This window comes from Pocillopora damicornis, chromosome 12 (genome assembly GCF_964200805.1).
Source record: "Pocillopora damicornis chromosome 12, jaPocDami1.2, whole genome shotgun sequence".
Taxonomy (NCBI): Eukaryota; Metazoa; Cnidaria; class Anthozoa; order Scleractinia; family Pocilloporidae; genus Pocillopora; species Pocillopora damicornis.
This window is the reverse complement of record NC_142681.1, coordinates 2,032,051-2,044,434: the sequence shown is the minus strand read 5'-3', so window position 1 is coordinate 2,044,434 and position 12,384 is coordinate 2,032,051. Positions and strand designations below refer to the sequence as shown.

General features: G+C 38.0%; 2 protein-coding genes across 3 annotated transcripts; both read left to right on the top strand.

Moving 5' to 3' along the window:
• Positions 1 to 9: 9 nt before the first annotated feature.
• Positions 10 to 2,576, top strand: LOC113665489 (co-chaperone protein HGH1 homolog). 2 transcript variants are annotated; one of them, XM_027181190.2, is made up of 3 exons: positions 10 to 700; positions 1,165 to 1,365; positions 2,140 to 2,576. In XM_027181190.2, exons 1-3 carry the CDS (start codon positions 49 to 51, stop codon positions 2,181 to 2,183), a joined length of 897 nt encoding a protein of 298 aa, XP_027036991.2. In that variant the 5' UTR covers positions 10 to 48; the 3' UTR covers positions 2,184 to 2,576. The 2 variants fall into 2 exon arrangements, with proteins under 2 accessions (XP_027036991.2, XP_027036990.2); XM_027181189.2 differs by having other exon boundaries at positions 18 to 700; positions 1,165 to 1,355.
• Positions 2,577 to 6,651: 4,075 nt separating this feature from the next.
• On the top strand, positions 6,652 to 11,569 carry LOC149036061 (uncharacterized). The gene has a single exon (XM_089190620.1). The coding sequence runs from the start codon at positions 8,315 to 8,317 to the stop codon at positions 10,358 to 10,360; it is 2,046 nt and encodes a 681-aa protein (XP_089046746.1). The 5' UTR covers positions 6,652 to 8,314; the 3' UTR covers positions 10,361 to 11,569.
• The last annotated feature ends 815 nt before the right edge of the window (positions 11,570 to 12,384 follow it).

The window sequence follows — 12,384 nt, the reverse complement described above, 5'->3', positions numbered from 1 at the left end:
TGGAACTAGAATACTTATCGTTTTCCCAGATCCCCACGGTAGTCCAACATGGTGGATCAGATTGACCAAAAAGCTGTAAAAGAACTATTGCCTTTTCTCTCGCTTAATGCTCGAGGAGACGTTAAATCGTTGGCTCTTGATTATATTTTGGGACTCTCTGGTTCTGATAGTGGAAAGCACTTCCTGAACCAAAACGAAGAATACTTGAGATGCATTTTGGAACTGACGAGAGACTCGAACTCCAACATTTCCAGAGATGCATACTCTACGATCGTGAATTTGTCTGCAGAACTCGCCATCTCGGACAAACTCCTCAAATTCAACATCATTGAGCCCTTTTTGAGCTATGCTCTTAAACAAACTAGTGAGCACGCCGACAAAGTGGCCATGATTTTGTCCAATGTAACAAGAACAGAAACTGGATGTCGTGAAGTTCTCAAGGTTACGAACACGTCTGAGGAATGTAGTTTATACAAAATTGTAGAAGTGTTGTGCGTAGAGAAGTATAATCCCCGCGCTGAACTGAACTATCTCGCCACTTTTCTTTCGAATTTAACGCAATTACAAGAATCACGAGACTATATTTTGGACAGGGATTGCTGTGTTATTCAACGCCTTCTTCCATTCACAACCTACAGTGCCTCACTTGTAAAAAGAAGAGGAATTGTGGCTGTACTAAAGAATTGCTGCTTTGAGTCAAGTGAGTTTTAACTTCAATAACGTTTCCTTGTTATTCTGCCCTAAATAAATGAAGCATTTTTAAGAGAGAAAAGGACAACCATTCAAAGCCAGGAAGTCTATCATACACCTATCATAATTGATTTTGATTTATCTTTCCCTCTCCTTACCAAAGTTAAATGTTTGAAGATCAGTGCTTGACCCATTCATTATCATGAGTGACCAAGATAGAATTTCTCCTTACAGTGTCAATACAATATCAAACAGACAGGTTATGAAAATAAAGAAAAATATAGATTAGGGGAATTACTATTTGATGAAATGCCAAATTCACAAAAATAACATCAGACAGTAACGAGACTTACCAATGAGATCTTGGGAGCAGAAAGGTAAAAGTTCTTTGTTTCCTTGGAATCTCCAACGATTGATGGAAGAGAGTTGTTAATGATATTGATTGGTCCTGTGTTGATTGTATATTGTTCCCAGGAAGCCATCAGTGGTTATTAAGTGATGCTGTGGACATCCTACCACACCTGCTGCAACCACTGACAGGACCAGAAGAATTTCCTGAAGATGAGATGGAGAAACTACCCCCTGATCTTCAGTACATGGATGATAACAAAGAGAGAGAAAGTGATCCAGACATCAGGAACATGTTATTGGAAGCCTTACTTCAGGTCTGTCAGTGTATGTACTATTTTTTATGGTTGATAATAAAGGTAATGTGGCACTCAAAGCTGAAACCAATTTTAGTGGCCATGGTGGTTTGAAAAAATGTTGGCACCTAAATTTTCAGTGATAGTCACCAAGAGGCAAGCTTAACATTTGCATTCTCAAATTTGATATAAAGTTAAAGTGAGCTAAACATTTAATCAAAGTCATATTTGAGCTTTGTCTTTGCTTGTGCCATTGTTTTTGCATGTGTTTAGTCTTGCCATGTTCCTTATGCATGCCTTCAAGTGCAATTACTGGCTAGAGTAAACCAAAATTTTATTTCTGGCAACTAGTTTCTGAATTTTTTTCCAAATGGTGAAACCATGAGCTTGGAGCTTTTTAAAGGTTAAATGGATTATTTTGATTTCAGTATCACAAAACAATAAATTTTACTTCTTAACCCTTAACTCCCATGAGTGACCAAGACAGAATTTCTCCTTACAATATCAATACAATATCAACCAGATAAGTGATGAGAATAAAAAACATATCAATTTGGGGATAATCAGTTGATCCAATACTAAATTCTCTGAACTAACATTATAAGAATTTTGTGGTTGACTGTAAGGAGAAATAAAAAATTTGATCTGGGAGTTAAAGGGTTAAAGTTGGTCTCTTATTTACTTCCTTCCCAATATCTAAAGGTATGTTGCAGTGCTCAGTGTGTTTTTATAAGGTTTGTTTGCTTTATTTACTTCAAAATCACTAGAAATCACTTTTTCATGTATTTTGTTGATTTTTTTTCAGTTATGTTCTACAAAACATGGCAGAGAGATGATGAGGAAGTTTAACATTTATGTTATTCTTAAGGAGTTATTCAATTGGGAAGTAAATGAAGAAGTAAAGAAGTCATGTGGAAATGTGATTCAAGTTTTAATAGCAGATGAACCAGAACCATCCATGCAGGATCTAAAACAGGTGCAGATTCCAGAGGAGGTCAAGAAAAAGTTTGATGAAGAACCACAGACAAATATACAGAATTCATAACACCTATGATATCATGAGTTGACAAAAGAAGCACAACTTTGTTGAATGCAACTTTAGGTGGGGATATACTCTTGGCTTAGTGAATGACAAATCCCCTCTAATGTTTTAAAATATCCTGCAGCCAGTGAGGTTTTAGAGGTTGAGAGTGAGCATTGTTATCAATTGGTGAAAAACTCAATAAAATTTGACACATTTTGGCTGGTGACACATTTTTAGAGTGGAATGTAAGTTGGGTAAGATGTACAGTAATGGTAATTAGTAAGGATGAGTGGTCAACAAACCCAATAGATTCTGCTGTGAAATGTTTTGGTAGGTTGTTTGTACCTAACCATGTAAACTTGCTGTAGCATTCCAAACATTTTGATATGACTAAACAGTGTAGATTTCTCTTTTCTTTGTTTATTCACAGTTTGTGAACACAAAAAACAAAAGATTGCATGGTTAGGGAGTGCTTAGCATAATATCCTGCAGCGTTTTTTAGCCTACATTCCTATACCTGGGGAAAAAAAAAACAGCTTGACAATTCTGAAAAATTTATGTGTCTGTCCCTGCTCAGAAATATAATCTCCAAGAGCAACAATCTTCTTTGCAGCAATTTGAACCTAAATGCCAAGAAAAACAAGCAAGCAAGTAAATATGCAAGGTGGTGCTTGGCACAACTTCCTAGTTTCTGATTTAATACACTGGTGTCTAATTTTAGACACTAGTGTCTGATTATTGATGCTAGTGTTTGAACAGTTGGTTTTAAACACTAGTGTCAGATTTTAGACACTAAATCCCAAATTTAGACACTAATGTCTGATGTAGACACTAGTGTTTGAACAGTTGAGTCAAGAAATTATGCCCGATTTTAAACTCTAGTTTCAGATTTTCAGTTAGAAACTAGTGTCTGATTTTACACACTATTGTTTGAACAGTCCAATTTTAGTTGGTGTCCTATGGTGGACACTAGTGGTAGATCTTAGAGACTATTGTCTAAACAGTCAATCTTGGACACTAGTTTCTGATTTTAGACACTCGGGTTTGATTTTGGACCATAGAGTCCAGTCTTCAACACTATTGCCCAAACATTCTATTTTAGTCACTACTGTATAATTTTAGACACTGGTGTTGGAATTTGGACACTAATGCCATACTTTGGATTTTAGAGTCAGATTTTTATTTTAGGACAATAGAGTCCATTTTTGGACATCAGTGTCCAATAAGAATTTGGACACATGTCCAATTTTCAATTTTGGACACCGGTGGCCGATTTGGAATTTTGAATATTAGTGTCCAATTTGGGAATTTGGACATTAGTGGCCAATTTTTGATAATGGACCCTCGTGTTTGATTTGAGGATTTTGGTCTTTAGTGGCCAATTTTGGATTTTTGACAGCTGTGGCCAATTTTGGATTTTTGACTCTAGTGGTTGATTTTGCACACCAGTGACTGATTTTGGATTTTGGACACTGGTGACTGATTTTAAATTTTGGATGCTAGTGGCCAATTTTGGATTTTGAACACTAGTAGCCAATTTGGACTTTGGGCTCTAATGGCAGATTTTGGATTTTAATGTTACTGACGGATTTGGGATTTTGGACACTAGTGTGAATAGTGAATAGTCTATTTTAGACACTAGTGTCCAATTTTAGAGACTATTGTTTGTACAGTTGATTTTGGACAGTAATGTCTGATTTTAGACTAGTGTTTAAAGTTGGTCTTTTGTTATACATAAAATAAGCTCCCCACAACTGAGTGGGTAAAAAATTGTACCCCAAAGTAGGCCCAGTCAAGGTTCAAATCCTGACTGAGCTTGTTTTTAATTCCTTTTCTTTCTTGTGATTTTAATGGTTCTATTTTTGGGGGGAGATATAAATTTGTTTTTTTGATTCTATACCTCGCTCATGAATATTCTCATAACTCAGTTTCCTTTTTTGTAAATCATTGGATGCGTTATCCAGTTCATGGAAATTTTCCTTTTTTCTCAAACCCTGAAATGAGGAAATTAATCACCCACAGTTTAACTTAACATTGTGTTCAAACGGGTTGATTTTTATAATGATGTCATATTTAGGTTGACAAACTTTTACCTATAAACTTTTGTGGAGGTGATCCTGGCAATGGATAGATCGGTTGTTGTACAGTGAACAAAGTTTTATTAAATGCAAGGTTTCTAATATCTCAGTGGATGGAGTATGGTGCCACGACAGGGGTGCGTTCAAATCCCAGCGCAATGAACTTTCAATATATTTCTCTTTGATTTGGTTATTTTTTTAAGTTTGTCTCTCAGTTTTTCTTACTGAATTTTTGTCTTTCATTCATAATAAATGCCTTTTACCCTCGCTCAATCTCCACAGAGTTTCTTTATTGAATAATTTCGATTTTTAACAAGATACGAAGATCATTTTGACGTGAAACAAATCCGCAGAAAGAAATAATTTTTTTCAAACAATACTAAAAATTTAACTTAGTTAGATTTTTTGTTTTAATCGATGGTATTCCTTCTCATAATAATTTGATTGTCTGGTTCAGATGATTCTATGATGGTTTTCCTGAAATGATTTTGATCTTAAAGCAAGTTATACAGACCACAAAATCTTTCATGTATGCACTGAAACAGTACATCGAAAAAGTCAAAGGTATTTTGTAGATAAAAGGCCTATCGCTTACTGCCAATTTAACACCTAGCTCAATTATGGTGGTAGCTTCGAAATCTGTCAGAATGAATTTATTCAAATCATAGTTCACTCAGTAATTACAGCAGTTAAGAAAACAATTGTCCGTCCAACCCAAGTGAAAGAAAGAAGTGGGAGCTTTGTTCAGTTTGGTTTGTCTTGTAAACGTTTCAAGCAAATGAGAAGTTATTCATGAATTCAGTTTGGAAGTAATTTAAACTTTTGAGAAATTCAGTTTGGAAGTAATTTAAACTTTTGAGAAATTCAGTTTGGAAGTAATTTAAACTTTTGAGAAATTCAGCTTGTCTTGAAAATGTAAATTGTTTACAGAGCCCACAAATAGATGCGTTAATTGAAAAATTTTATATTGCTAGAAAAAAATATATATTTCCTTGAGAAATATCTTGGGGGCTATTAGCAAGAAGATGTTTGATGCCTTATAAACTTCCTTTTTCTTCCATAAAAAAATTTAGAATAACATTTTTCCTGTGATTTTTGTCTGTATAACTTATCGAAAAGGTTTTCAATGAAAGTAATATTGGAATGCGTATTTTGGGCGCCTGTATTTTTTCTAAGTTTTTTGGCGGGAAAATTACGCTATTTTGAACAGCTGTCACTTAAAGAGTTTCCATTAGCGAAAAAAAAGGGCCGCATGCGTATTTTAAGCGCTCTTATTTTTATTTTAAGTTTTTGGCGGCAAAAAAAAAATTTAAACAGATGTTACTAAAGAAAAAGCAGCGATAAAAAAAATCGAAGATATAACGGTAAACATGAAAACATAACGTGCTCCAAGTTGTAAAGCATAATCTTCAAATGATAAATTCGACTTGTTTGGCAAATGGTACAGTTTAAGATAAAGGCTTTTGGAAATGAAATAAAACGAAACGAAACGAATTCAGCCTTGACTCTCTTCGATTTACTCAAATTTCGCACTGGATTAAAAAGTTTGTATGCTACTTCTTCTCTTAGCTTTTCTGTGAGTTGGAAAGACACATTGCTCTTGTGTCAGTACTTGATTTTTACTTCCAGTACCAGCCATTCAGTAATCTGCCAATGAAAAGGAGATACGAGTTAGCAAACCACTAGAGGGATACGTAAACAATCTTGATGTGAGTTTCAATTTAACGTACTGATAAACTAGTACAAGCGAACCTTATCATTATTCATATTCTCTCGCATCTCGCATCTCGCATCTCGCATCTCGCATCTCGCATCTCGCATCTCGCATCTCGCATCTCGCATCTCGCATCTCGCATCTCGCATCTCGCATCTCGCATCTCGCATCTCGCATCTCGCATCTCGCATCTCGCATCTCGCATCTCGCATCTCGCTAACAACAGCAATTACACTAGCAATGAATTTCACTCAGTTCTTCAAAGTAGTCTTACTGGTTTTCTCTCCTTACCCTTATTAGGATATCGACAGTTTTTTTTAAAAAACAAACATGACCTGTACATACAAATTTCGGTACGCCCCATTAGAGTTATTTTTACTATTCCTACGAGGTTGTGGTATTTTTTTTTTCATTACAACAAATGCACGTGCTCCAAAAAAAAAATTCACGCACGATGTTATCACAACAATAGTCCACGCATTATTTTGCTTGCAATTTTTTTTTTTCTTAAGCTGTGAAGTAAAATCCAAATGCCTTCTTTTCATATATTCGTTTTTTTTAGTATTCTTTCAAAAATATGATAAAACTTGAAAGTTTTCTGCAACTCTAGCCTCGCAATTCTTTCAAAAGAATGTTCCATGTGTCGCGTTGTTTCTGTGGGCTTCCTCGTCTTTCATCAGGACGATGTCTCCAACTGCTAGATTTCGCTGTTCTTTATTCCACTTCGTCCGCACCTGACCGGCTAAGAATTGCAACTTTCTCCATCTCTGTCAAGCATAGACATCCTGTGTCGTGGAGGTCCCAGGACGTGTCTTTTGCGTAAGCAGCATCGCTGGTGTCAACGGTAAAGGTTCGTCAATATCGGATGGTATCGCCGTGATCGGGCGGGCGTTGATTATCGCCGCGACTTCTGACATCAGGGTAACCAACAACTCGTGGGTCAGCTGTCGCGCCTCTAACTCCAAGAGCATGGCGTCTAGGATGCGTCGGATGGTACCAATCTAACGTTCCCATACGCCGCCGTAGTGAGACGCGTGGGGCGGTTTGAAGATCCACTCACAATTCTGTTCCGATAAGCAGTTCGCAACCGACTCGCTACCCATCTCTGCGAGGGCTTCATCGATCTCAAACTTTGCACCGACGAAGTTACTGCCTCGGTCACATCTCAGGAGTAAGTGCCATGATTATCACATTTGATATATTGATAAACTTGCTTTCCCTACACACGGTGGAAAACTCTGATTACAATAACAGGAATATAATCAGGATAGCTGAAAATCAACAGAAGATCGAAAGAAATATGAACTTACACTGTCCAACTCCAGCTCCAAGAATGATACGAAATTGTGTTTATAGAAATGACTCCTAACACCTAACTCCTACCTTAGACTCCGACAAATGTGTTATTTGATAGCTAAAGGAGGCGTAAACCCTGTATTACATGGATAGGCTACTACTAATTAACTTGACAAGTCCGAAAATAATTAGCATGACTCGCGTCACACCATGTTGTCATTTATTTAACAAATTTTTTTCCCTTTGAACAGACAGAGGTCGGTAACTGAAATTCAATGCAAATCCAAAAAGTTAGCATTTTCGTTCGCAAGAGGGTAGCCAAGCATTTCTAAACAGAAAACAGCAAGGTGGGTTTTGTTCAAAACGATACAGTTAACTACGATTACCATAATGCAGTAATGTACGAGTCACGAAATCTTTGGAGCATGGGCACAGTTCAAGAGCAATATTCCCTTAGAAAAGCTCTTCAGACTAACGAAATAGGATTTCAAACCTTTGATTTGCTTGAATGAGCTTCAAGGACAACTGATGTTTGCAACGAAACGATGTTATTGTATTATAAAAGAGAAAGACAGATGATCGATGACGTCATAGCGTGATTGCTTTCAGGAAAAACATATATCCAACTCGAGGGAGCGGCGGTAACTATGTCTAACTCTGACCGACGGAAAAACTCATTGTCGACATCATTGAAGTACAATTTCGTCTACATTTCATAAGTAACTGGCCACTACGCAAGGACATTCAACACGAAAATTTCTCCCCGATGACAAACGCAGTATGATTCACAGCATAGCAACTGAGAAACTGTAAATTTACGTGCTGCATCGTGCTCTTGGCGACTAGGTTGTCTAACAATCCCATTATTATGGGTTCTGGTGTATCAAAGAATTCAAGAAATCTTAATGTAGTACCTCGACAACCTCAAATAGACATGGCTGTGGACAGACCGCCGACATCTGATTTGAAGCCCAAAGTTGTTCAAGACCGGCCCGGACAGGATCACGGCCATACGTCAAGTGTAAACAAGGAGCACAAGAACGAAGAACGAAGTGAGAGGATTTCACTGGATGAGTGGGAAGTCTTACTTAAATACACGCACAGCTTCCCAGAGCTACAAGATGACCTTCAAACGATGTTAACCCCTCTACAAGGTTTGAGAAAAGCCGTAGACGACAAATCCAAGGGACATATAATTCAATATTCTAAGCTGATAAAAGTACTCAAAGAGTTGTTTAACAAAAGTTGCAGCACACCGTCGGCAGGGACGAACGACGTCGAAAAATACAATACATTTATGGAGTTTATAATTGAAGTCGAAGGAGCAACAGTGCTGCATAACTTCATGAAAAACTGTTTCAAAGATTACTATACTGATGGAACAGACGACGAATCAGAGACAAGTGACCAAGAGGAGACTTTTACTTGTCTTTATCTCGCAATGTCAACAATACACAACTTTGCTGATTTCCATGATGGTTTTTGCTTGGCGAGCGCTCAAGATGGAGTTGTACTCACTTGCATGGAGAATATCAAGAGGATCGATCAAGAAAATGACGACTGGCAAAGCGAAGATGAAGAATATGAAATAATACAAATACTAGAAGGGTTCACCGGGATTTTGTACAACATTTCTCGACGGCTAAGAGATCGCCAATGGTTTGCTAACAGTGACGAGACTTTACTCTATTTTGCAAAGGTTCAAGTGACTAGTATCGCTGTCTCGGCCTTGTTGTGCCTGGCGTACCTTGTTAATGAAGAAACTAATCATTTAATCTCCGCCGACAAAGACTTGCTTCGCTTCATTACAACAATGTTAGACGAAGCTTGGGAGGCAGAAGACCGTCGAAGCAACGGATTCTCCGCTAAGGAACTTGCAGAAGGACTCAGTCATTTGGCAATTAACGACAACAATAAGAAAATTCTTGGAAGCGAAGGGGCAATAAGAGTCTTAACGTCAACACTCGAGACCTCGAGCGACGACGAGGAACAAGCGAGTGCCGCCAAGGCATTATGGATGCTGGCTTTCGACGACTCTAACAAGGATATCATTCGAGAGGGAGATGGAACCGTGGACATCTTACGCAAATTACACCACAGTCAAAACGCTGAAGTGCAAAAGGTAGCCGCTGGAGCATTGTGGGAGATTGAAGGAAAGACAGCAAGAGATAAAGCTGAAAAGATGAAAGAGGGGTCTGGAAACCACGTGATGATTAGCTACCAATGGGATGCTCAGGAAGTCTTGGTTCAAGTCAAAAATCAACTTCAGGCAAATGGATACAGAGTGTGGATGGATCTGGAGCAAATGGGTGGGTCCACATTAGAGACAATGGCCAAAGCTGTCGAGAACGCTGCTGTTGTACTGATCTGCGTGTCACAAAGATACAAAGAAAGTCCCAACTGTCGTTCAGAGGCCGAGTATGCCTACCAGCTAAGAAAAGACATCATTCCTTTGATGATGCAGAAAAATTACAAAGCAGATGGCTGGCTAGGAATGCTGTTGGGAACGAAAATGTGGATTGACTTTCAGAGTAAGTATACCATCGATTCTGGGGTGACAAAACTGGTCAAAGAATTAGCGGGAAGAGGAAAAGATGTAGATCACACAGACGGCACCCCAGAGGCGGTGATTCGAACAACTGAGGCTACGACTCTAACAAAACAGCCCTCTGGTCCAGATGTAGCCGGATGGACAAATGAGGACGTGAAGAGATGGCTGAAGAAAATTGGATTGGCACAGGTGTGTGACAAAGACATGGCTGAATTCACAGGACAAACATTGATTGAACTTCAAGAGCTCCGAGGAGAATGCCCAGATTATTTTTACAAGTGTCTCGAGCACACACTTCAGCTTAAAAACATGTTTCATGTTCTCAAGTTCAGAAAGGAGTTAGACAAACTGCTGGGAAATTAATTGCGATTAGCGAAATATGCAATTCTTCTCGTTCGCCTAGTTAAGGATCAGTTGCGTGATGTGTGTCACACAATTCTGTAAATTGAAGAACGGAACTCCTGTGTGACCATGTAGTTTTGGACTGCAAAGAAGACTCGTTCCCCAAACGGTCACGTTTTCACATGAGAAAACTGAGACAACCTGGTACAATGTGCCCGAGAATAGATTCTTAGGATCAATATCAGTATTTGGGCAATTGCCTACCTACCCCTCCCCTAACCTAACATTAACCCTAACTTGTTATCAATTGACTGTTTTGAGTTAGGGGAGGGTAGGTGGGCAGTTGCCCAGATACTGATATTGATCCGATTCTTGTATATATTTTACAATTCGCTGTCAGTCAGTTCGCCAAGGACGTAAATCCAAATGTAATAAGCTCATTGACGCTATAGCAGCAGTATTCGAGGAAGAACTTAAGTATGTACTAAATACTAGGGATAAATGCGTCATAATTACATTTCTAATTGAACAATTTGCTAGTTTCTGTACAGTCATGTATAGTTTTACCAGCCATGTTTTTTTTTAAAATCAAGTTGGTTATAAATCCTACAGTTCCAGTTCTTTACTATCATTGTTGAGCTCATTTGGTGACTTCCATTAGCACTGAAGGGTTTTCTGAGGTTTAAAAAGTACCTCCAAGGTTTAAAAAGCCTACGAAGGTTCTAAGTCACCATAAATTATCAATCAGTCGAGATGGCATTGAACATACTCCAAGGTTTTGCGTAAGATCTAGTGTAAAGATGAATATTGGTAGGCTGAATGCAATTCCATATTGAAAAAAGGGAAGTTACCGCTTTCATTTTTGAAATACAGGCACACTGTTAATAGTGTTTAAAAGAGGGTGTTACTTTCTAACCAGTCCCTTCAAAAGGGTTTTATAATATCTATCAAGTTATTTTTTACGATGCCAGCGCTGTGAGTAACTTCTAGAGAGGATTAAGTAGCCAAGTGAAATTGGTTGTTTTAAAGCGTTTAGTATAAAGTTTAAACCTTTTAGGCCCTTCATTACGCAATTCTCCAAACTATTTTTTATATATTTTCTACGGTACTGACAAGGAGACACACGAACTCTTTAGGTAAAGATATTAGCAGTCGTAGTTGTAGGCTCCTTGGAAGTGTACTTTTTAGTGATGATAAGTACCGTGGATAAATAAAGTTTTCATTCATTCAATTTGTCTCACAACCAAGAGCCTCTTAAGTTGGTGATCGTTGCCTTCATTGGGTGATATTGTAAGGAGAAACTAGACGCTAGTCACTCTTAGGGGTTAACAAGTTGACGACAAAAGACTTGGACGACGGCAAAATCTCAACTCCCCTAGACTTAAAGCTCAAAAATTTCACCCCAAAAAACAAAAAGTACTTCCCCTCATTCTCACTACCTTGCATATTATTTGGTTGTAAGTGCTGAAAATATATGTCATGCCAATATTCCATACTAATGTTAGAAATCCCTTACAGATATTAAGTGTAATACAATCAAGTCGGGAAATATATCCAACGCAGAGCGGAGTAGCCGTACGCCCTTTGAAAGGCTTGCAAGGCTTGTGCGACTTTAGAGGGAACGGAATTAGCGAATAAGTTGTGTAGAGGCTCTTCAGGATATGTACGGAATTGTGAGGGTTCCTTTTCGAATGATCGGGCTCTCCGCATGAAATCCTAGCACCCTTAGAGTTATTAAAAAATGACTTTTAAGATAACTCACATGACAGGATGGACCACTAGAAAACTGATAGAAGGGGTGGAGTTTTGGGAGATGGAATAACTTGCTTTGTGTGCACTTAGAAATTTGTTTGTAAAAATCCGTGGGAAAATTTTTTCTTCTTAATAATACATCGCAAATATTATTTATGGTCGTATCTGAAAATAAGGAGGCATATCTCCCTTAATCTCTTTTGATTTACCTTGAATCTGAAGTTTTTCATTTACATAATGCCAGCTTGTCTATTCTAGAGGACCACCGATCCTAAAATTGAAGCTTTACGAAT